At 37.8% G+C, this 24274-nt stretch overlaps 1 protein-coding gene across 1 annotated transcript; it reads right to left on the bottom strand.

Moving 5' to 3' along the window:
• Nucleotides 1-24175, bottom strand: LOC106167031 (DNA-directed RNA polymerase II subunit RPB1). The gene is made up of 25 exons (XM_086997068.1): nt 23861-24175; nt 22760-22869; nt 22209-22362; nt 21749-21904; nt 21124-21405; nt 20445-20606; nt 19573-19793; nt 19101-19233; nt 18561-18685; nt 18040-18250; nt 17524-17733; nt 16972-17220; nt 16363-16581; nt 12565-12787; nt 12069-12279; nt 11614-11758; nt 11242-11347; nt 10790-10995; nt 10230-10454; nt 9818-10064; nt 5301-5506; nt 4617-4799; nt 4024-4227; nt 3550-3736; nt 1-2921 (listed from the first exon to the last, which is right to left on the bottom strand). Exons 1-25 carry the CDS (start codon nt 23936-23938, stop codon nt 1555-1557), a joined length of 5820 nt encoding a protein of 1939 aa, XP_086853194.1. The 5' UTR covers nt 23939-24175; the 3' UTR covers nt 1-1554.
• Nucleotides 24176-24274: the final 99 nt, after the last annotated feature.

A 24274-nucleotide genomic window follows, 5' to 3' on the forward strand; every position in this document is an offset into this window, starting at 1 on the left:
TTTTCCTTTTTTATTGAGATTTTATGTACAATCTTTTTCATCATTTTACAAACATAATGTAATACAAAGGTACTGACAATTTATGACATTACCACTTCAGGCGACAAAAACTTTTTCTTAGAATCTCTAAAACCAAACCGCGCATTCCCCATTGTCAAATACTCATGCTACAGAATACATTTTTGTAACAACCTTTTTTTAAAGCTTCTACTTGTACTATGTACATGGTCGATCACTTAAATAGAGGTTATTTACAAATATATCATTTCCTCGTATAAATAAGATTTACAATTACGAAAAAAACTAAGGATGGAAACCACACTGGCACTGCTGCTGTTCATTACAAGCTTGAAGACGAGCAAATCCGGAGACAAGTGTGCTGTTCGAGTTCTCTTCATTAAACAATTAAGACATACCCAAGTTCAACTTTCTTAAATATAAACCACATAAATGATCTTATTAGTTTTTGATTATATACGAAGAACAAGAACTTAAGTGTGATAGCTATGTGAACTTTAAAAACTAGTGATTTCCCGTCTTCAGCGGAAGTTTCACGCCGGTTGTCTCATCGTCTACAACACAATAATTTTACACTTCAAATGTGATTTTAAACTTCTCCTGCTGTGGTACGGTAATTATTTACACATTTCACACACCTGTTTCAATTTATTCTGCTCAAGTTTCATCAGTAACAAGTATCCAACTCTTTTTTTTTTTCAGAAAAAAAAATCACTTCAACTGCTTGAAACGAAACATATCAAGACGTAAAAATCAAAATAGTTTCATTCACTGAGTAACTACCATATCTAGTGTCTTCTAAAAGAAAAGCATACATATCCTTTGTCCTCAAAATAATGCACTTTTATTGCCTTTCACCAGATCATGTATTATAATAAAATATAATTCACTCAGGTCCTGGTGTTTTTATTTAATGTTATATATATATATCACCACTTTTTTCCAAAGAAAATCAGTACATAATTTTCATTCCTCAAATGACTATACCAAAGTTGCTCTCAACATACTGAATACAAAATATATACATTGTAACTCAAGCAATATACACAGCTCAGTTCAGTATGAAGAATAATAAACGGTCCTCCCTTGCTGAAAAATTCATTTCATGAAGTTTGTTAACTCAACTTCAGTTCCAAATGCACAGCCAATTTAAATCAACTGAAATAGATATCTAAAAACGACCTTGTCGTGCTAGGCACTGGGCCATTTAGCCTCCTCATCACGTGCCCATCTGCATATTTACACTGTCTAGTCCTGTTTTCTGTGAAGCACTCAAAATCCATGCAACTTATTCCTTTTGCAAGAGTCCATCACGTTTTGAGTACTTCTCAAAGCAGCATTTTTTTTTATCAAAAAAAAAAAAATGTTCCACTTCAAATGGTTATTCACAACCACCGACAAGTATCAAGTTCAAACAGAATGTCCAGTTCTCCTCTGCCTAGATCCTGTTCTGTCGAACTTAGCAAAACCAAAGCAGTGCCAGTGATAACATAACACAAGATGACCGACGTGTTGGTCAGTAGGATCCAGCAGTTCTTAATCCTTATCCTGGTCATCGTCTGGTGTATAAGTAGGACTGGTAGGCGTGTAAGTAGGGCTAGTGGGCGTGTATTTGGGGGAAGTTGGAGAGTATGTTGGACTGGTTGGAGAGTACTTGGGGCTGGTTGGAGAGTACGTAGGGCTGGCAGGAGAGTACTTAGGAGAGGTTGGAGAATAGGTTGGACTTGCGGGGGAATATTTTGGAGAGCTGGGGCTGTACTGTGGTGAGCTTGGGCTGTATTCAGGTGAAGTTGGAGTGTATTTGGGGCTTGTCGGGGTGTACGTTGGAGAGGCAGGGGAATACTTGGGGGAGGTTGGAGAGTATGAGGGGCTGGTTGGAGAGTACTTGGGTGAGGTGGGAGTGTACTGTGGAGAACTGGGAGAGTACTGAGGCGAGCTGGGAGAATATGAGGGGGAGGTTGGAGAATAAGAAGGACTGGCTGGGCTGAACTTCGGGCTGCTTGGAGAGTATGAAGGGCTGCTTGGAGAGTAAGAAGGACTGGTTGGAGAGTAACTTGGCGAGCTTGGGCTGTAGGATGGGCTGGATGGGGAGTAAGAAGGACTTGTTGGAGAATAAGATGGGGAGGTAGGAGAATAACTGGGTGAAGTTGGAGAATAGCTTGGAGATGTTGGAGAGTAACTTGGAGAAGTGGGTGAATAGCTGGGGCTGGTGGGGCTGTAGGAGGGGCTGGTTGGAGAGTAACTAGGTGAGGTTGGAGAGTAACTCGGTGAGGTTGGAGAATATGATGGGCTGGTAGGGCTGTATGAGGGCGAAGTTGGACTGTAACTTGGACTGGTTGGAGAGTAACTTGGTGACGTGGGCGAGTAACTAGGACTTGTCGGGCTGTAACTTGGGCTTGTGGGTGAATAACTAGGGCTAGTCGGGCTGTATGATGGCGATGTTGGGCTGTACGATGGACTCGTTGGTGAGTAGCTTGGCGATGTTGGACTGTATGTTGGCGACGTTGGTGAATAACCTGGGCTTGATGGTGAATAGCTCGGACTAGTTGGAGAGTAACTTGGACTCTGTGGAGTCATCGCTGGCGAGCTTGGAATATATGACGGTGACGCAGGCGAGTAGCTCGGCGACATTGCTCCAGCAGGGCTGGGAATGTAAGGACTGATGGGCGAACCTGGCGATGATGGCTGCGGAGACCATGCTGGGCTGTACCCAGGACTGAAGCCGCTAGCATCACTATGGGCCGAGGGTGAAAACCCAGCTGCCCCTGGTGTCATCCCACTGCCTATTCCTGGTGACCACGCTCCGTATGACGGTGTCGCCCCCTGGGCCCAAGGTGTCATGGCGGGAGACATGGCGCTGGTGGGACTGCCAGCGGAACCGAAAAACATACCTGTTCCTGCGCCTGTGGATAGAATGTAATATGTGGTACATAGAACTTTTAAGATGAAATTATGTTGAGGGTAGAATCATGTATGGGTCTATTCCCACAACTTTAGATTGATCTATCACCGCAGGGAGTCTCACTAGATTACTGTCAGATAATCCCCCTTAAGTGTCCGTCCCCGCCTACTACAAGCTGTAAGGGGGTAATTAACTTTCGTGTCCGCCCGGCTGACAGCTATTTAGCGTGAACCCCCAGGGAGTTAGGTCGATCTAAAGTAGGTCGATCTAATCTATGGAAATGGGGTGTATCACAACCCAGGAGGTCGAGTTGTTGCTTGTAAAAGAACTTAATCATGTATCACAACCCAGGAGGTCGAGTTGTTGCTTGTAAAGGAACTTAATCATGTATCACAACCCAGGAATACGAGTTGTTGCTTGTAAAGGAACTTGTGCCAGGCAAAAAAAAAAATTCCATAAAAATTTGTTAAATATGGTTTAGTTTTCTTTTCAATTTTAAACATATTACAGAACATAATGCAGTAGTTGGAAGTAATTATCTTTCATCAGAAATGGATCATACATAACAGAACCAAGGGTTTCCCTGTACTTTTCAATTCAACATTTCCACTATAAAACCAGTAACTTACCAGGCCCCATCATTCCTCCACCCACATTGGTAGGAATTTCCATGCCAGCTTTACACTTCTCAGCATCCAGGAGGAGGTCAAAGGATCCTGTTCCGATTTTTCCCAGCTGTCCAAGCATGATACACTCAGACACACCCTTCATGGGGTCGAACTCGGCATGTGCTGCGGCCTCCATCAGTACGTCCACCTGGGGAGGAGATCAGAATACCTTTGCTGTCATATTACATTCACCATAGGGGGTAATCCATCAGAGGGGGTAAAATTCTTTAACAGTACTGAACAAACTGTCTCCACTAAACAGAAAAAAAAAAAAAAAAAAAAAAAGCCCACTTCTACACCCTCTGCCTTTCTTCCCCATAACTAAATATTTTATACAATCAAAATACTTGAATGTGCAACACCCCCTCGCACACATATTATGAAAGAATCCACCAGAAGGAGGAAAATTCATTTTACCAAAATCACGGTACTCACCGTCTCTTCAAAAGAGCACCTGGCCAGAGCTCCAGTATCTTGTCTGTTGATGCCATGACGTGTGATGGCCATAAGATGGCCCTTGGCTGTCATGACATCACACAACAGCGCCAAGTGACGATAGTTCACGTAGGAGCCGTCAAAGGAGATCACGTGGTTCATTTCCTTCTCGATGGCTTTACGCACCGCTTCAATACCAAGGACCTAAAATAAGAATCAGAATAGGATATAACTTACAAAAATAAATAATGTATTGATCAATATATATATATATATATATATATATATATATATATATATATATATATATATATATAGCTAAAAGTTTAATAAGAAACTAAAACTTGATTAAAAATATCAATTTTCATCAATCTTCATCGTTTATAGCCATTTAAATTTTATAACCTATTAATTTAAGCAAAACACTTCTAAAACACTATAATATTCCAAACAATATTTACTTGAATCAGATGTTTAAAACTCAATGCAGGAGCAAAACTTTATACTTCAATAAAAATCCCTTATGATTTCACATCTCATATTTTCTTAAAAAGACCAATTCTGCCTTTAACACCTCAAGACAGCATACTTACAGAGAAGATCTCCACGATGTCATTGGAAGTCGTCCGCACAGGGTCAACGTCTCGTTCACTGAGCACCTTCATCAGGCTGGTCCCGTCTGTCTCCAGGATCCACTCTGCTATTGCCTTAAACTCCCCTTCCTCTGTGATTGTAATACGCTTCTTGTCATCAGTGGTGGGCAGATGCATGTACACCTAGGAGTGGAAACATGGTGTATCATTACAGCAGGTGCTTCATATTATAATGAGGGATTTGGTAGATACAAGGATGAGACTGCCATTTCGAGAAAAAGTCGGAAAATATGGCCTGGGGTCCAAGGGGGTCTCCTAAGCCAATCATATTTTTGGCTCCCAAAAACTTGGAAATCTGTCGACAGTCACAAAAATCTCATCCCTGTATAGATAATGCTAGACAAGAAAGGAAACAATCCCCTCCAGAGAATTTTCTTTATTTTTGAACAAAACAATTTTTTAAAATAATAAATAAATAATCAATTTTAAAACATACAACTGAAGAAAAAACCTCATCTCTATTTGAGATAACAGTCTGAATTAAATTATTTTCCAATGAAGAAAAAACATTTTACAATTAGAATCCATATCAACATCAAAGGGAGGTGCCTGTGTGAGTATGTGTGTGTACATGCCTGTTGGAAGGGGAGGGGGGGGGGGTTGTATGGACTCCCAATCTTTTACCTTAGATATCTGCTCTATTCCCTGCAGGGTCATGTCTGTTAACATGTTGGACTCAATGCATCGCAGGAACACATCGTCGTCCATCTTGTCCACCACCTCTTCCTCCTCGTCAAACTTCTGCCCGTCTGAGTTCATAATACGAATACGCAGAACCAACTTCTCTGCGTTGTCATCGTTGAAGATGCAGTTGAGATCATCACCAAAGCCTGAAAGATGAAAGACCAATATATCAACCCATGGGTTTAACTAGAGGATCAGAGAGGCGATACCGCCTCCGAATATTGTACCACCAGCTGGAGCAAGCGCATTCGTATAGACCCCCACATACACAAAATAAGGGACACAGCCACCAGTCTTGTGCTTGACAAGCTGTAAAAATGCAACCAACAAAAATTTTCAAAATATGCAAAAAATGTATATGACTAAAAATGGTACAATCAAAGTTAAGTTCATCGTAAGGTAGGTCAAAGGTCAATTTCAAGGTCACAGTAAATTGCCAGTATATGACTTCCTATTCAACTTCAATAGTAACTATGGACCTATCTCTGCCAGTTTTGGAGATAAAAGGGAAGCAAAATTTGCAAAGTTCAGTTTATGGTGAAAAGTAGGTCAAAGGTCAATTTCAAGGTCACATTTAGATTGCCAGTATATGACTTCATATTCAAGTTCAATAGAAATTATGGATTTATCTCTGCCAGTTTTGGAGAAATAAGGGACTAAATGTTATAATTTTGGAGTTACCATAATGTGCTATAAATTTCCTACAGAAGAAATTAATTAAAATAAAGAAAAGGTCATTTTGGTCAAAATTCTTGAAATGGGAGGTGCTCCGAAGTTCCAGATGTTCAAATTTGATGAAATAATATTCCTACAGAAGAAATTAATTAAAATAAATTAATTAATTAAAATAAAGAAAAGGTTAAATTAATTAATTAAAATAAAGAAAAGGTCATTTTGGTCAAAATTCTTGAAATGGGAGGTGCTCCGAAGTTCCAGATGTTCAAATTTGATGAAATAATGTCATTTTTGACCACAAGTTGTCTGCTTTGCCAAGCCTTATGTTTTATTTTTCCGTAGTTCAAAATTTATTATCCATTACCGTACTGCACATTTTGCTTTCACCACCAATATGTACTTTTTGATACAGCATAACTTTGGAGATAAAAGGGAAGCAAAATTTGCAAAGTTCAGTTCATGGTGAAAAGTAGGTCAAAGGTCAATTTTAAGGTCACATTCAGATTGCCAATATATGACTTCCTATTCAAGTTCAATAGCAACTATGGACCTATCTCTGCCAGTTTTGGAGATAAAAGGGAAGCAAAATTTGCAAAGTTCAGTTCATGGTGAAAAGTAGGTCAAAGGTCAATTTCAAGGTCACATTTAGATTGCCAGTATATGACTTCCTATTCAAGTTCAATAGTAACTATGGACCTATCTCTGCCAGTTTTGGAGATAAAAGGAAACCAAAATTTGCAAAGTTCAGTTCATGGTGAAAAGTAGGTCAAAGGTCAATTTTAAGGTCACATTTAGATTGCCAGTATATGACTTCCTATTCAACTTCAATAGTAACTATGGACCTATCTCTGCCAGTTTTGGAGATAAAAGGGAAGCAAAATTTGCAAAGTTCAGTTCACGGTGAAAAGTAGGTCAAAGGTCAATTTCAAGGTCACAGTAAGATTGCCAGTATATGACTTCCTATTCAACTTCAATAGTAACTATGGACCTATCTCTGCCAGTTTTGGAGATATAAGGGACTAAATGTTATAATTTTGGAGTTACCATAATGTGCCATAAATTTCCTACAGAAAAAATTAATTAAAATAAAGAAAAGGTCATTTTGGTCAAAATTCTTGAAATGGGAGGTGTTCTGAAGTTCGAGATGTTCAAATTTGATGATATAATGTCATTTTTGACCACGAGTTGTCTGCTTTGCCAAGCCTTATGTTTTATTTTTCTGGAGTTCAAAATTTATTATCCATTACCGTACTGCACATTTTGCTTTCACCACCAATGTACTTTTTGATACAGCGTTACTCTGGAGAGTTCAGTTTGGAGAGTTAAAAGGGAAGCAAAATTCGCAAAGTTCAGTTCATGGTGAAAAGTAGGTCAAAGGTCAATTTTAAGGTCACATTTAGATTGCCAGTATATGACTTCCTATTCAAGTTCTATAATAATTATGGACCTATCTCAGCCAGTTTTGGAGAAAAAAGGGAAGCAAAATTTGCAAAGTTCAGTTCATGGTGAAAAGTAGTTCAAAGGTCAATTTCAAGGTCACATATAGATTGCCAGTATATGACTTCCTATTCAACTTCAATAGTAATTATGGACCTATCTCTGCCAGGTTTGGAGTTAAAAGAGAAAGAAATTAGCAGAGTTCAATTCATGGTGAAAAGTAGGTCAAAGGTCAATTTTAAGGTCACATTTAGATTGCCAGTATATGACTTCCTATTCAAGTTCAATAGTAACTATGGACCTATCTCTGCCAGTTTTGGAGATAAAAGGGAAGCAAAATTTGCAAATTTCAGTTCATGGTGAAAAGTAGGTCAAAGGTCAATTTTAAGGTCACATTTAGATTGCCAGTATACGACTTCCTATTCAAGTTCAATAGAAACTATGGACCTATCTCTGCCAGTTTTGGAGATAAAAGGGAAGCAAAATTTGCAAAGTTCAATTCATGGTGAAAAGTAGGTCAAAGGTCAATTTTATGGTCACATTTAGATTGCCAGTATATGACTTCCTATTCAAGTTCAATAGTAACTATGGACCTATCTCTGCCAGTTTTGGAGATAAAAGGGAAGCAAAATTTGCAAAGTTCAGTTCATGGTGAAAAGTAGGTCAAAGGTCAATTTTAAGGTCACAGTAAGATTGCCAGTATATGACTTCCTATTCAAGTTCAATAGAAACTATGGACCTATCTCTGCCAGTTTTGGAGATAAAAGGGAACCAAAATTTGCAAAGTTCAATTCATGGTGAAAAGTAGGTCAAAGGTCAATTTTAAGGTCACATTTAGATTGCCAGTATATGACTTCCTATTCAAGTTCAATAGTAACTATGGACCTATCTCTGCCAGTTTTGGAGATAAAAGGGAAGCAAAATTTGCAAAGTTCAGTTCATGGTGAAAAGTAGGTCAAAGGTCAATTTCAAGGTCACAGTAAGATTGACAGTATATGACTTCCTATTCAACTTCAATAGTAACTATGGACCTATCTCTGCCAGTTTTGGAGATATAAGGGACTAAATGTTATAATTTTAGAGTTACCATAATGTGCCATAAATTTCCTACAGAAAAAAATTAATTAAAATAAAGAAAAGGTCATTTTGGTCAAAATTCTTGAAATGGGAGGTGCTCTGAAGTTCCAGAAGTTCAAATTTGATGAAATAATGTCATTTTTGACCACAAGTTGTCTACTTTGCCAAGCCTTATATATTTTTTTTCTGGAGTTCAAAATCTATTATCCATTACCGTACTGCACATTTTGCTTTCACCACCAATATGTACTTTTTGATACAGCGTAACTCGAAAACCCTATGGAATACAAAAAAACGGAGACCACCTCCAGTGTTGGGCTTTACATGCTCTACAAAATGCAAAAAAGAATGGGTCTCTAGCGTTAACGGTTCCCGAATTAGAGACAGTTTTCAGTTTCGGTATCTTATGGCCGCTACTCCTGTGAAAATGCACCGATTGACCCCAAATTCATGGAGATGAAAGATGACCTGAAGGGTAACAACTTCCAATAATATTATTGGTTAAGTCTGTGTGGTGTCTGAATAACAGGGCAAATAATTTTTTTTTTCGTAAAAAAATTAATTTTTTTGAAAATTTTGGCCCATTTGACCTTGAAATAAAGGTCAAAGGTCAAATCCAAGGGCATACTTGAAATCTACACATATGACTTTTGGAAAGCCGTCTGTAGAAATTTTTCCCATAATTCCATCCGTAGGGTAGATAATTAGCATTTAATTTAGCCATTTTTAGACAAGGGTGCATTGCAATGAGTGCCACACCTAGACCCCAATACCGACAAAGCCCAAATTTTACGTGGAACGAGTTGAGATTATAGGTGACCTAAATCCAAGAGATGGGTATGGGGGCCCTTACCGTCTAGGAGGAGAAGCGGTAACGGTAGTCGTCCGGCGGAGCCGCAGGAGCCGGCGGAACGATCCGGACGGGACTAAAACCATGTGTACCGCCAGCGCTAACGCTGGTGGTACAATTAAAAGCTCTCCACTACCCACTTTCTAAGCTGGCTGCTTGAGTTAGTGGTTATGATCTTTTTTCAAAATTCATATTAAAGATGTACAGAGCTAATTTCTGTACACTTGTTTTCAATTAGAATACTGAAATATTCATATTATTAATCACCCTCCACTCTTGATTCAAGTTCTTCATATTACAATAATGCTCTTAAAACACCATGCAATTGCACACATTCTTACTTAACACACTCACACACACACAAAGAGAGACAGAGAGAGAGAAAGAGAGAAAGAGAGAGAGTGTCAGTCTACCCTACCTGCTGTTATTTTCTCAGATATGGCCTCCATGGTCAGCTTTTTATCCGTCATACGTTTGCGGTCCAGTTCAATACGCAGCAGCCAGGGGGAGATACGAGAGGGGTCAAAGTCCGGCATCTCGTAGTAGACGTTGACCCACTCCTGGTCCTCTGATATCACGGTATTCTGAGGGTCTGGGTCGTAGTAAATGGCTGTGTTTGCCGTGACTTTACGCAGAGTGGTGTGTTCAAGTCTGCACAACACATCCTGGAAGGAAAAATTGTGAAAGGTTTCTGATAAAGAGATTATATTCAAATTTGAGATGTTGCAAGACTTACAGGCCTCCATTTCTGTCAAGCCTCAGAAAAATCTCCATCACTAATTTAGGATGATTCAACAGAACCTCAGAAATAAATCTTTTTGAAATTTTACCTTGGCTTTCTCAGCATCCCTCGCAGCCTGACCAATCAAGAACACTGTCAGAGACGGTGTTTTTGGTTTCTTGGAGATATTGATGATTTCCTTGAGACGAGGGACACCAAGGGTGACGTTCTTGGCCGAGACACCAGCGTAATGGAAAGTGTTCAGTGTCATCTGGGTGGCAGGCTCTCCCAGGGACTGGGCTGCAAGTGCCCCCACCATTTCTCCTGGGTTCACCTAAAACAAATGTATATCATGTATTATACATAACAAGTGCCCCCACCATTTCTCCTGGGTTGACCTACAATTACAGTACATCATACATAATGTATGGTAATTGCCCCCATTAATTCTGCTACCCAAAATAATATTACAATATATCACATATCATTTATCCTGGATTATTTGTTCACTGTCATTGGATGTCTGCTGGCAACTAGAGTCGAATCTTGTGGCTTTTCTCAGAACAATCCTATGCAGAAGTAACATGAACATAGTCCTTTTCTCTTGTTGCTCTTCGTTGGATTTAAAATGTTCAATATCCTTAAAGTTATATAAAAATTCCCACTCACCATAGCCTGATCAAAGCGATGTTTGATCTCTCCCAGCAGCCAATCAAAAGCCTCAGATGACAGCCTGTATTCTCCCGTCACTTTCTTGGCACAGAGCGTAGACCGCACCAGGCAGTTCATCAATATGGTGGCATTCTGGTTGGCCTGCTTGCTAATTTTGTCCTCTCCTTTTACAACAAGGAATTTCTTTGACAGCTCTCGGATACCTGGTAAGACATGATACGAGGATGAAACAATGGAACAATTATTGTTCAGTGTTGACATAATATAGATTCGTAAAAATTAGTTAAAGCTGGTGGTGGATCTGCAGCCACTGTTGTAAAATGTTTTCTATATCAGAAGAACCATTATCAATCACCAGTTCTTCACAATATACTTGCTATGTAAAATTTCCTCTGATTCAATTTTATGAAATCTTAAACCCATGACTTTGACCACAACAATGACCTCACCTTCAACAACCTTGAGAGGGTGGAGATTGGTCGGCTTCCTGTTGTCAATTCTGAACACTTTCTGGGCATTCCACAACAGTCTTTGCAGGTTGCATGGCAGCACAATCTGAAATATAACACAAAGTTTAACTAGTAAGTACTGAACCACTGAGCAATAAAATACATGTTTTTCCTTTAGAAAAAGATCTGTGGATATTCAATTTTCATTTCAAGTATCCATTGTTTGACCAACAGAAAACTTACATTGTATTATCAATACTTAAGTAACTACCTAGTCACCATCTTTTAATACACAAGATTTCTCACTCCACATGCTTGTATCTCAGCAAAGTACATCCTTCCCTGTAATTGAGCTGTTCAATTATTATTTACCTTGCTGTCTCCCTTTGGAAAAACCTGTCTCAGTATCTCTCTGTCCTCCTTCAGCTGTTCCCATTCCGCCTCCATCTCAGCCAGGGCGTGGGCGTCACCCAGGAGGTCTTTCACCACCTCCTCACTGAGGGTTTTACGGAGATCTCTGAAAAATAATTGAGGAGCAAAAATAGTTAAATTCTATTTTCAGTAATATCTGATTCAGTCTTCTGATGTTTTAACTTTCCTGATTTTTTACTCACAATCATTTTGTCTTAATTTTTTTTCTCCCAATACCCAATGAACTGGATGAAAAAACACACAGTAGTGCTGGAGAAAATTGTTTTCAGATTTTGGCAATGAAGTGCATAATTTTATGCCAGTAAGCCTTATCTATGATTCAAAGGAATATGTCACAACAGTAGCCTACATGGTCATTTAGATCACATCACTGGCAGTACAAAGGCCGTACAAACCTCTCATTGGAGACATCAAATTTGAACTTCTTCTCAAAGGCCTTGTTGGAAGGTTTCAGGGAGGGGAGAGACTGGAACTCCACATACTCCCCAGCCAGACCATCCTCTCCGTACCTCAGCTGCATCACCTGGTCCACCTGGTTTCTCAGGGTGCCGTCATAGCGCACCATGACACTCTCCATAGCCTTGATCAGACGACGCTGGATATACCCTGAGAGACAAGCGAATAAACAATACAATTTTGTAGTATGTTTAAGATACACAGTGCCATCATAAGAATAAATCAATGCATAAATAATTTAATGAAAACTGATTGTATGTTAAACATTTTCAACTCGACTTTGAAATCTATTGTTTGAAAATGTAGTGGCACCCACTAAGCATTTTCCAACTTCAAAAAGTTAATAAAAAAAAAAAACATAAGGAGCTAATGACTGGACTAAACTTTGAAATTTTCTGTCCAAGAAAAAATACAGAACTATCCCCTAGTGCTCACCTGTTTCTGCAGTTTTGACAGCAGTATCAATCAACCCCTCACGACCTCCCATAGCGTGAAAGAAAAACTCTGTAGGTGTCAGCCCGGCAAGGTACGAGTTCTCTACGAACCCTCTGGATTCTGGCCCGTAATCATCCTTGATAAAATGGGGCAAAGTACGATGGCGGAAGCCAAACGGGATTCGTTTACCCTCAACGTTCTGTTGTCCTACACAGGCAATGACCTGAAAGATGTTGTTTTTAATGTCGCTGGTCCAGATAGATGGTAATATGAATATTGGAAGTTTTTGTCTGTGTTGATTTTCCAATTTTGTAAATATATACCAATTTTTTTAAACTTTAAGGCCCTCTGTTAAAACAAGGCAGCAAAGCTGTCAAATGTACAGACAAAAAGCAGGAAATAACAAAATAGGCTACTGTCAATTCTGATGCAAAAGTACATTATGTTAAACTGCAAATTCAACATCAAATTTTAATTGTGCTTAACAGGTAAAACCAATGTAAGTAAAATGTGTAACAAGCATAAGGCCCATGGGAGTTCAAGTTCACACTTTGAAAATGTACAACTTCCAGAAAAAGAAGTCAATTAGACTGCTTTTCCAACTCCAGCTGCATTTTAGTCCTGTATTTCTTTTTTGAAAGTTTGGCAATCATAAGTAACATGGTTTTCCCATAATGGTCATCATGGCAGCAGCACCCAAAATTGTGTTTTCTTCTATTCTGATGCAATATTACATAATGGTTAACAGCATAATGACCATCAATTTTTAATAATAAAATATTAGTATCATGGATATTCAGAAAATGTGACTAGAAAAGGTCTTCAGGCCCATGGTACTTCAAAGTCACAACTTGAAAATGCTAAAATGTAAACAAGACAGCACTGTTCTGAAATGTTTTTTCCCCCCATTTTTAACAATTTTTTTTTACATTAAACAAAATTAAAAGTTTACTGCCATTTTTATATGATCACCTAAAAAAGCAGGAAATAAAATAGGCTACTGTCAATTCTGATGCAAAAGTACATTATGTTAAACTGCAAATTCAACATCAAATTTTAATTATGCTCAACAGGTAATACCAATGTAAGTAAAATGTGTTACAAACATAAGGCTTCAGGCCCATGGGAGTTCAAGTTCACCCTTTGAAAATGTAAAACTTCCAGAAAAAGAAGCCAATTAGACTGCTTTTTCAACTCAGGCTGCATTTTAGTCCTGTGTTTCTGTTTTGAACATTTGGCAATCATAAGAAACATGGTTTTCCCATAATGGTCATCATAGCAGCAGCACCCAAAATTGTGTATTCTTCTATTCTGATGCAATATTACATAATGGTTAACAGCATAATGACCGTCAAATTTTAAAAATGAAATATACGTATCATGGATTTTCAGAAAATGTGACTAGCATGGGTCTTCAAGCTGTGGAACTTAAAAGTCACACCTTGAAAATGTAAAAATGTGAAAAAATTAAATTTTCACAAAAAAAAAAAAAAAAAAACTGTTTAACTGGCAGATTGCATTGCCTACTGAAGCTATATTTTAGTCCCATGTTTCTTTCCTGTAAGTTTGAGAACAGTAAGTGACATGGTTTTTCTTAAATGGTCATCATGGGAGCAGTGCCCAAAATAGGTTTTTTTCAAATTTTGATGCAATATTACATAATGTTTAACACCATAATGACCATCAATTTTTAATAATAAAATATTAGTATCATAAATATTTAGAAAATGTGACTAGCAAAGGTCTTCAGGCCCATGGAACTTCAAAGTCACAACTTGAAAATGCCAAAATGTAAACAAGACAGCACTGTTCTGAAACGCTTTTTTTCCATTTTTAACATTTTTAAACATAAAACAAAATTAACAGTTTACTGCTATTTTTATATAATCAACTAAGAAAATTGATGAGATGGGAAAAATATCAATAGAGCAGTGTTAAATGTCCAATTTCTTCCATTCTGAGATTCTGAACATAGTGAATGATTGAATCTGACAAACTGCAATGATATAAGTTTATTTCCATTTTTGAAACTTTATTACACAATACACGATAACAATTTAACCATCATTTTTACAAAATCAACTAACAATGTTGTAAAGATGCAGGGAATGTCAAACAAACACTTTTAATATCTTATTAATTAAACAATGAAACTCTTAACATGCCTAAGAATTGAATCTGAGGAAATGTGAAAAAACAACATAACTTCTAAAATAATGGCCCGATTATGCTGATCTTTTAACTCAACCTGTGTTTTAGCAGGATTGACCACTCCTGTGAGTTTAATGACAATTGGCCTATTGACCACTCCTGTGAGTTTAATGACAATTGGCCTATCTGTTTTTCTTATATTGTGTTTACAGTGTTGCATATATGCTGAAAAGTGAAAAAAAAGCATAACTACTAAAATAGTGGACTGATCATGCCGATTTTCTAACTTGACCTGCGTTTTAGTAAGATAGATTACTCCTGCGAGTTTCATGACAACAGGCCTATGGTTTTCCTTGGAAAGTGTTTACAGTGTTGCATATATGCTGAAAAGTGAAAAATAAAGCATAACTTCTACAATAATGGCCCGATCATGCTGATTTTCAAACTTGACCTGCATTTTATGAATATTCATCAGCTCTGTAAATATAAAGCCAAAAAGTAAAACTGCCTTCCACTTATCGTGTTTACAATGAAAGTGCACGGCGCCGGCACCGGCGATGACGGGGACGACAGACGCAGGTGATGGCAATATGTACAGACACATCTATATATATTTACTGTACTGTTTGAGAACAGTAAGTGACATGGTTTTTCTTAAATGGTCATCATGGGAGCAGTGCCCAAAATAGTTTTTTTTTCAAATTTTGATGCAATATTACATAATGTTTAACATCATAATGACCATCAATTTTTAATAATAAAATATTAGTATCATGGATATTCAGAAAATTTGACTAGCAAAGGTCTTCAGGCCCATGGAACTTCAAAGTCACAACTTGAAAATGCCAAAATGTAAACAAGACAGCACTGTTCTAAAATGTTTTTTTTTTTCCATTTTTAACAATTTTTAACATAAAACAAAATTAACAGTTTACTGCTATTTTTATATGATCAACTAAGAAAATTGATGAGATGGGAAAAATATCAATAGAGCAGTGTTAAATGTCCAATTTCTTCCATTCTGAGATTCTGAACATAGTGAATGATTGAATCTGACAAACTGCAATGATATGAGTTTATTTCCATTTTTGAAACTTTATTACACAATACACGATAACAAGTTTACCATCACTTTTACAAAATCAACTAACAATGTTGTAAAGATGCAGGAAATGTCAAACAAAAACTTTTACGTATCTTATTAGTTTAATAATGAGACTGTTAACATGCCTAAGAATTGAATCTGAGGAAATGTGAAAAATATGCTGAAAAGTGAAAAAACAGCATAACTTCTACAATAATGGCCCGATCATGCTGATTTTCGAACTTGACCTGCGTTTTATGAATATTCATCAGCTCTGTAAATATAAAGCCAAAAAGTAAAACTGCCCTCCACTTATCGTGTTTACAAGGAAAGTGCACGGCGCCGGCATCGCCATCGGCATCGTCATCGGCATCGCCATCGGCGACGACAGACGCAGGTGATGGCAATATGTACAGACACATCTGTGTCTGTACATAAAAACTTGACTTTAACCTTGAGCACATTTTGTGTGTGATTCTTCATACTACCAAATTGAATCCCATTGCTGAAATTCAACTTTTTCTTTTAATTGTAACTGTGAAGCAAAACCCTTAAAAAGTTACCTGTGAGATGTTAATTTTGGATCCTTTGGCACCAGACACCACCATAGCTTTGAAGTTGTTGTACTCGGACAGAGATTTCTGGGCACTGCTTCCAGTCTTGTCACGAGCATCGTTCAGGATTCTGTTGACTTGGTTCTCAAAAGTCTGCCTCAGGGTGTTGCCTGGGGTCGGCTCCAACTCGTCATTGTGAGCCTTCTCTATCACTTCTATCACGTCATTCTAGAAGGAGAGAAAAAGAGAGATATTAAGAAAGAAGGTGACATTCAATCCTATGTTTTTGAAGATACCTAATAAAAGATGCATGAAGAAGTGGTTCATGACCCCCAGCATGTGATACTAGAAAACTAAGAAAGTTTTTAAAATTTTATTTCTGTAATGGTAGTATGGATTCTACAACCCAGTGGGTGCATATAACTTTCACGCCTACTCGAATTTCAGGAAATACCGGTCTTAGAATCCACTGACCCAAAGAAGAAACGGTGGCTGTATACCAGTTCCTAAACAAATTTACAAAACTTGACCACCCCAGCTTAAACTTTAATGGCACTCAGTATTGGTCCAATGTTAATTTTACAGACTGCCAACCACAACTACCAGAACTCCACATACCTTAGCCTTCCTAATAGTGGTCTGGATGTCCACATAGGTCTGGGGGTCAGCAATGGTGTCCCCAATACCAATGGAGTGACCCTCTATGAGTAGCCAGTTGTTGACCACCATCTGAAGGTAGCCGTAGAAGAGGCCAGCCTCCATGGGGCCATTCTCCAGGAACAGGATGTGGATGAGAGAGCCAGCAGACGGACCGACCGTCTTCTTACAGATGATGCCACTGATCAACTCACCATCTTCTATCAGCACCTGGAAGATGTGGGGAAAAGGAATTATATGTTTGTTTTTTACTTTTTGTTTTAAAACAGATATTCATCATCATAGTCAGTTCTATAGGCACTTGGAAGATATAAAGATAATGAATAAGAATGATAATTGCTTCTTTTCTCTATGCTTATTCCCTGCCATCAATTTGCATTGTCTACCACCCAAAATAATTATTATACTTCTTTATACGCATTCCCCTTCCATCATTTCTAAAAGCATTGTATTTGCTATAGATATTAGCTTTCATTCTTTCACATAAATCTTTGAGTTTTTTCTTCTACTCACCTTGGTATCACCAGGTGACAGCCACTTGTATGGACCATTATCCTCCTCGTCTGGATGTGTGCTGTGCGTACGAATCACATTTACACGTCCTGGGATGACGAGACTGAAGAGCTGTTTCCCTGTCCACAGAGGCCTGGGTTTCAATATGGCTGGCATGGGCATGCGACCGTTCCACGAAGGCAGGTACATCAGGAGCTTCATCATGTCAGCCTGACAGGAAGGAAAAAATCCAGTTTTAGATTTAATTTTTATTGTTTAATGATTAAAACGACCACTGAAAGAATCAAACCAAAATTCTCAGAAATAGCCATTTTTTGGTCTAGTTTTTCTAACAGGTATTTTTTTAAATTCTAAATGCATACTAGTACACTTTTCCTTTTTATTGTGAAAAGTTTCTCAAAATGTTTTACAACCAACTTCAGATTTACATTTTTCTTGAAAGACACTATTCAGCTAAAACAAAAATCATACTATGGCCACACCACAGTATAAACTGTTATTAAAAATCTTATTTACCTTTTCAATAAAAACATCTCTTTTGGTCATCTTCCTCACAGCAGTGAGTGTGTCCTGTACAATACCCATGACGGGTCTGTTAGCCTGGGGCGTGACGATCATACGGGGTACCAGCGCCAGTGACATGACCTCTGCCCGTGTCTCTACAGTCTGCGGCAAGTGCAAGTTCATCTCATCACCGTCAAAGTCAGCATTGTAGGGGGTTGTCACACTGGAGAGAAAAATAATAATTTGTCCACTGAGAGTTTGATTACAGTAATTCAAGTGTTTGTGCACCTATTTGTGGTGTAGCAAAGCAAGTTGTGAGGGGTATTTCTTTTTAATGGACACTCTATCCTGCCTTGTTCTGCTTTTTTGCACATTTTGTGAAATATACACATCTGAATGGGAAGCCTGATTGCAGGATATGTTAATACTTTTGGTCATGTGTCCATCCAGCCAAGGTAACCAACCAAAGCTGTAAACTCTCCAATAACTTGCCAAACTCTCCCTCTTATCATCACAATAGTGTTCATGCTTACCTGAGATTAAGCCTGAAGGTGGACCAGGGCAGAATCTTGGCTCTGTGACACATCATGGACATTTTATGTAGTGTGGGCTGTCTGTTGAAAATGACAATGTCGTTGTCATGCATGTGGCGCTCAACCTAAACATGAACGAAATATGGTGTCATTTCATGCCTTCAGTTATTTATCTATCAAAAACTTCTTACTATCTAAAGAGCCTACAGAGGAATGGCCCATGATAAGATCGCAAACTAAAGGCAAACTTTGTGTAAAATGTGTGATACTTCAGATTACTTTTAAAATTATTTTTGGACATTTTCCTGTTATCCACTTATTCATATAATAATTATCTTCAATTTAACAAATTATGCTCATGAAGTGCAATTTTAAAAATTTTTTTCCGAATACATATAGGCAACTGGTTACCTATACAAGTATCCTTTGTAAAACTTATTTCTATACTTAAATGTCTGTCAAATGATCACAATGTCAATTTTTTTTATCTCAACCTTAAGTCTGTTTACAAAAGTGCTGGAATCTATTTAAAAATCTGACCTTGTATCCTATCTGTAGATGTAGGTCACTGGGTTTAGGGTGATATCTCAGGTCAATTCTGTCCCCGTTATCACGGATGATGTACTTGGCTCCTGGGTACTGACTGTCCCCCCTACGCACCAACTCCTGGAGACTGGCACACAATGAGAATAACATGGTGAACAACTTGTATTTTTTAAATTTTTTTCACTAATTTTTCTTATTTCAAATACTTTCCTTCAGTCTGATCCTTTAGTTCAGAGTCAGATAAATTACTGTAAAAATTACATTTTGTCTTGATTTTTTTCGTTCATTTATTCCTTAATTTATTTATTTATTCACTTATTTAGCTATTTACTCATTTTCCTATCTATTATCTATTCATGCATTCATTTGTTTCAGTCCAGAGTCAAGAAAATTTCTCTTTACTTTATATCATCTCAACTGCATGACTGTATAATAATCTCATAACCTCCCTATCTCAGCTACTTACTGGTCAATATTAAAAGGTGTCACAATCTCTGGATAGGTCAAGTTCTGGGCTATGGTCCGAGGGACCCCAACCTGGTCAATCCTCAGGTTAGGGTCAGGTGTGATGACCGTACGAGCAGAGAAGTCCACTCGTTTACCCATCAAGTTACCACGGACACGCCCTTCTTTACCTTTCAGTCGTTGTTTGATGGATTTTAGAGGTCGGCCAGATTTTTGTGTTGCCTATTTATAGGAAAAGTAAAGATTTGGTAAGTTTCATATAATGCAGCTTTCGCTCACTCATTGCTGGCCTAAAGATAAGCCATGGCTCATAATAGCATAAGTAACATTTGTACATGTACAGTAGTTGCTGTATTAAAAAACATACCAAACAGGTATCAGTGAAATCACCTTTTCCAAACAAAATTTGACACTATTTTACATACCAGTTAAAAAAACAAATACTACAAGAGATATGAAACCAGTATTCCAAACTGAATAAAGTTCAACCCTCAGTGAAAAAAATTAGAGATGCATTTGCTTATCACTGTGTGTTCAAAAGATAATTTTTCATCATAGGGTTGTTGAATGTGAGTGTAAGCATGTAAGTTTGGCATACACAGATATACTTTACTTTGGACAATGTTCATACAACACACCTAAAAATTTTCAACAATATACCATAAACTTTGTTTTCAGCAACTTATTCAAAACATATATTTGGATAAACAAAAAATCTGACAGTATAACCCAATACAATTTGAGTATTTATCAAAGTATGCTACAAAAAAATCAATAAATGAATAAATATATATATATAAATAAATAAATAAAATATAATTAACAACAATAACAAAACGGGTACTTTGTATCTGTTGCTGAGAAGTTTCATACCTTTGGCAGCCCTGGCATCTCGTTGTCTGTCAGCGTGCACACATGATATTGTAACATCTTGGTGTCCTCAGATATGATGTGGGCGGCTGCACCGTTCTGTTCATTCTTCCTCAGCTGATTGTTGGCTTTCACTATGTCTGCCAGCTTGTGGGTCAAGTCATCCTGAGGAGTTCAATTCAGAATAAATTTTAAATAAAATTTCAATAATTGTTATTAAAAAGTAGGAGAAATATAACAAAGTCCTTATCAAGTACCAAAACAGCAAGTACAGCAGCGAACATGATTACTGTGTAAAAATTTATTTTCCAAGTGCCCTCAGAAAAAAATTAGAGAGTTTGTCTTTTTATCATTCTTTTGTCAATTGATAATTAAACATCACAGGGCAAATGATCATGGTACCTATAACGAAGCACCTGAAAAAGCATACACCCGACACAAACTTGTGTTTACAAATCCTTGTAACATGGTCAAGTCAAGCTTCAACTTTTTGAACCATACCACTGAATTTTAAAAATCTTATATCATTCATCGTGCTCTGAAAGTTTGAACTCGTGGAAATCTCAAGTGGTTCTACGTGATTCATAGTGTCCTTTTGCAATTTGATGATTTGCTTATTTTAAAGTAGAGAATCTTAAAGACTTAAAGAAAGAGGACCTTAAGGACTGTTGTCCACTCCTACCTGATTTCTGGCTGACCCGTGCATGACCACTGCCGGCCTCACAGCCAGGGGAGGCACGGGCATCACTGTGACAACCATCCAGTCTGGGCGAGCAAATTTTGGATCCATTCCAAGAATAATGCATTCCTCGTCCGAGATGCGTTTGAACACTTCGTGAACGCGCTCAGCTGACAGGCTGATTTTCTTCTCCTGTGAGTCTTCATTGACATGCTTCCATTCTGCTGTGAGTTCAAGACCCATGCGACGGATTTTAGGCTGGTAGCGACCACAGCCTCCATGGCCCTACAAAACAGGAAAAGCAAAAAAATTTATTTTCTCAAAAATTCATTTTTCCAAATTTGTCAAGCTCAAAGAACTGTCTTAGGCTTGGCATTCCCATTTGACTTTCATACTCTCTAAAAACACCCATGCCTTTAATTTTGTGTTGAACCATAATCAAGATTTAAGACATGGTATTTTGTACTCCAATCTCATAAATAATCAACATTTTTTTCAAAGGAAAAAAAAAAAGTTCAACGTTACAATAAATGTCTGCCTCTAAATGAAATGTTTCGGAGTTTTTAGAAGAAACTGCTTTTTTTTCAGTATTACCTACTCTACAAAAGTCTGAAGAAAAAAAGGTCACCTTTTTGGCATCCCCTTCGCCTTCTTCTGGCTCTTTGTCCATTTCGTCTCCTCCCTCACAAATATTCTTCCCTTTGCACAGGTCGTAAACGTGAGCCAGTCTTTTCCTTGGCTGACCTTTGGACCTGCCGATGATCTCTTTGATTTTAGGATTGTTCTGAAAATAAAAGCATGTCCCATTCATTACCGAAAGATAAGGAGCAACAAGTTTATCAACATAAGCTAGCAAACACTTCCGTCTGTGTTTGAAGTTAAAATTGTACCTTTAATGTGGTAGCACAGTCTAAAAGAAACATTTTCATGGGTGGTATTTTCAACAGAAGCCACAACAAATATTCATTTTAACACACCAGACAATGAAACTTAAACTTCATTCTAACACCAAGGAAATTCAAGCACCACGTGAAACTTAAAGAGAATGCTGATAATAATGGAAAGCTCTATCTGGTTGATATACTTACTGCATCCACCAGCATTTTGGAGCAGAAGAAGCAGACACATCTGAGGATCTTGATGGTCTTGGTGAGGAAACCCACATGGTAGACGGGCTTGGCCAACTCGATGTGAGCAAAGTGACCTGGGCACTCGGACATGTTGCCTGCACACGTCTGACACCTGGTGAGGAGAAGAGAAATTACTGGTCAAACAATTATAGACTGAAGAAATTAGATAAACATACCAAAATATTATTTCCCACCATGGACACTCCTCTTTTGGCATCAACATGACCCTTGTGGTCCAACACCCCCCCCCCACCCTGCATTCCACTACCCTATGTTTATAATTTAGAGGCACTCAATCATATTTCTTAACACTTAAAACATTTACAAAGCTAAACATCTTGTTTAATTAACTTAAATGATTCAAACAACATTGTAGTAGCACCTTCATCCCATACCACTCAAGTTCTGTCTCCCAACTACTCAATCACAGGTACCCCCCCCCCCCCCCCTCCCCATAATCCTCAGTCACACTTTAATCACTGATTTCTCTATCACCCAACTTCTCCCACCTGGACATTCTGTCTGTGGTTCCCTGTCTCGGGTCCATAAGACCTCCCAGTTTGGGGCGTCCCCCCTCCATGGTCTCTGGGTACTTGATCTCCGCCACGGACATACGCCTCTGGAGAGATGAGAATTATTATGATTTAATGTTTGAATCAAAAATGAAATTAGCCCCGACAAGTTTTGGCATGTAAAAATATTGTAGTAGAGAATGCAAAACAATTCAATTTTGAAATAATAAACATGCTGCAGATATTTTACATTTCAAAATGACCATTTTTGGTATATTATTTTATGGTTATTCTTTAAAATAACAAGTTTCACGAAACTGCAAGTTATATTAATAATTACTGTGTAATGCCATGTTAGTGCCATGAGATTCTGTTGGGATTTTAGTTCTGGGAGAGTCAGTTGGAAAAAATCACCAAATAAATTGATGTCTAGAATAGATGGGTAAATACTGTACTAGTAAATGGGAAATTAAAAATAAAAAATTGACCAAAACAGAAACAAAAGACAGTATCAAATTTCTTTGAGCTAACAAAATTAATACATCTAAAGTCATTCATGATTACATACACCAACCAGGAAAAATATCTACTTTTCTTTTACTAAAAGTTTTAGACATGTTTCATGCTTGCACTTTGGAACCAGATAATACCTCAATTTTATCATTATACGTTTAATGTTTAACTTTATCGTGCCTTCTATGTATGTTGTATATTACTTTTTCGTGGTAATACAGATATTTTTCATCAATTACATAATATTGTGCATCTGATGTATTTTCATATTACTAAACCCGGCCGGGTTTAGTATTTGAATTTAATATCGTTATCATTATCAAATAAAGAATGTGACAAAAATATCAGTCTCCACATTAATACAAACTGAAGGTCATGCTTAATGAAAATTGCATGTATCAGCAATCTTTTTAAACAGTCATGATTTCACTGAACAATGTTATTGTGTTATTGACAAATTCGCGCCGCATGTTTTGTCATGTTCACACATGCTACTACGCTCTTCGCGTGTCCAATGCAAAGCAATCAGTTCCAACCACCAAAAACAATCTGATCGGATTATTATCTTAATCATGAAAAACCTACGATTTCATCAGGACTGAGGATCCCAAACTGCACTTTCTTGCATTCTTTCAACGGAGCAGTTGAATCTCCCGTCGCCATTTTGCTTTTGCGTCACGATGTCGACGTGCGGACAAATTTGATCTTCCTCGACACTATCTGTCGCTTAATCCGTTTTTCCCGGGATCAATGAGGTCCTGGGACCTCTACAAAAGGAATTGTTATATTGGTGACTTGATTAAATAATACTTATTACAAGAAGTAGTTGATAAAGTTCCCACTCTTTTCACTACTTCTTCGCAGAGGGCTCTGTAGGAGCCTTCTGATGATCGTGACCTAGATCACACTATTTATAGAGAAATTTTGTGAGATGCCCGGATGTCAGTCACATGGCGGAAAGCTTTTCCTTTTGAGCCTCATTTTAGAACACGTTTTAAT

The sequence above is a fragment of the Lingula anatina genome, chromosome 10 (genome assembly GCF_051362555.1).
Source record: "Lingula anatina isolate TDL-2025a chromosome 10, LinAna3.0, whole genome shotgun sequence".
NCBI classification, from domain to species: Eukaryota; Metazoa; Brachiopoda; class Lingulata; order Lingulida; family Lingulidae; genus Lingula; species Lingula anatina.

What these genes read in the sequence shown, in the direction of transcription:
- LOC106167031 (XM_086997068.1), bottom strand. Translation starts at nt 23,938, where the DNA reads ATGGCGACGGGAGATTCAACTGCTCCGTTGAAAGAATGCAAGAAAGTG. An exon ending in GGGATGCTGAGAAAGCCAAG is followed by an intron (nt 10,065 to 10,229) that starts GTAAAATTTCAA and finishes TTTTCCTTCCAG; the next exon opens with GATGTGTTGTGCAGACTTGA. An exon ending in GGTGCTCTTTTGAAGAGACG is followed by an intron (nt 3,737 to 4,023) that starts GTGAGTACCGTG and finishes TCTCCTCCCCAG; the next exon opens with GTGGACGTACTGATGGAGGC.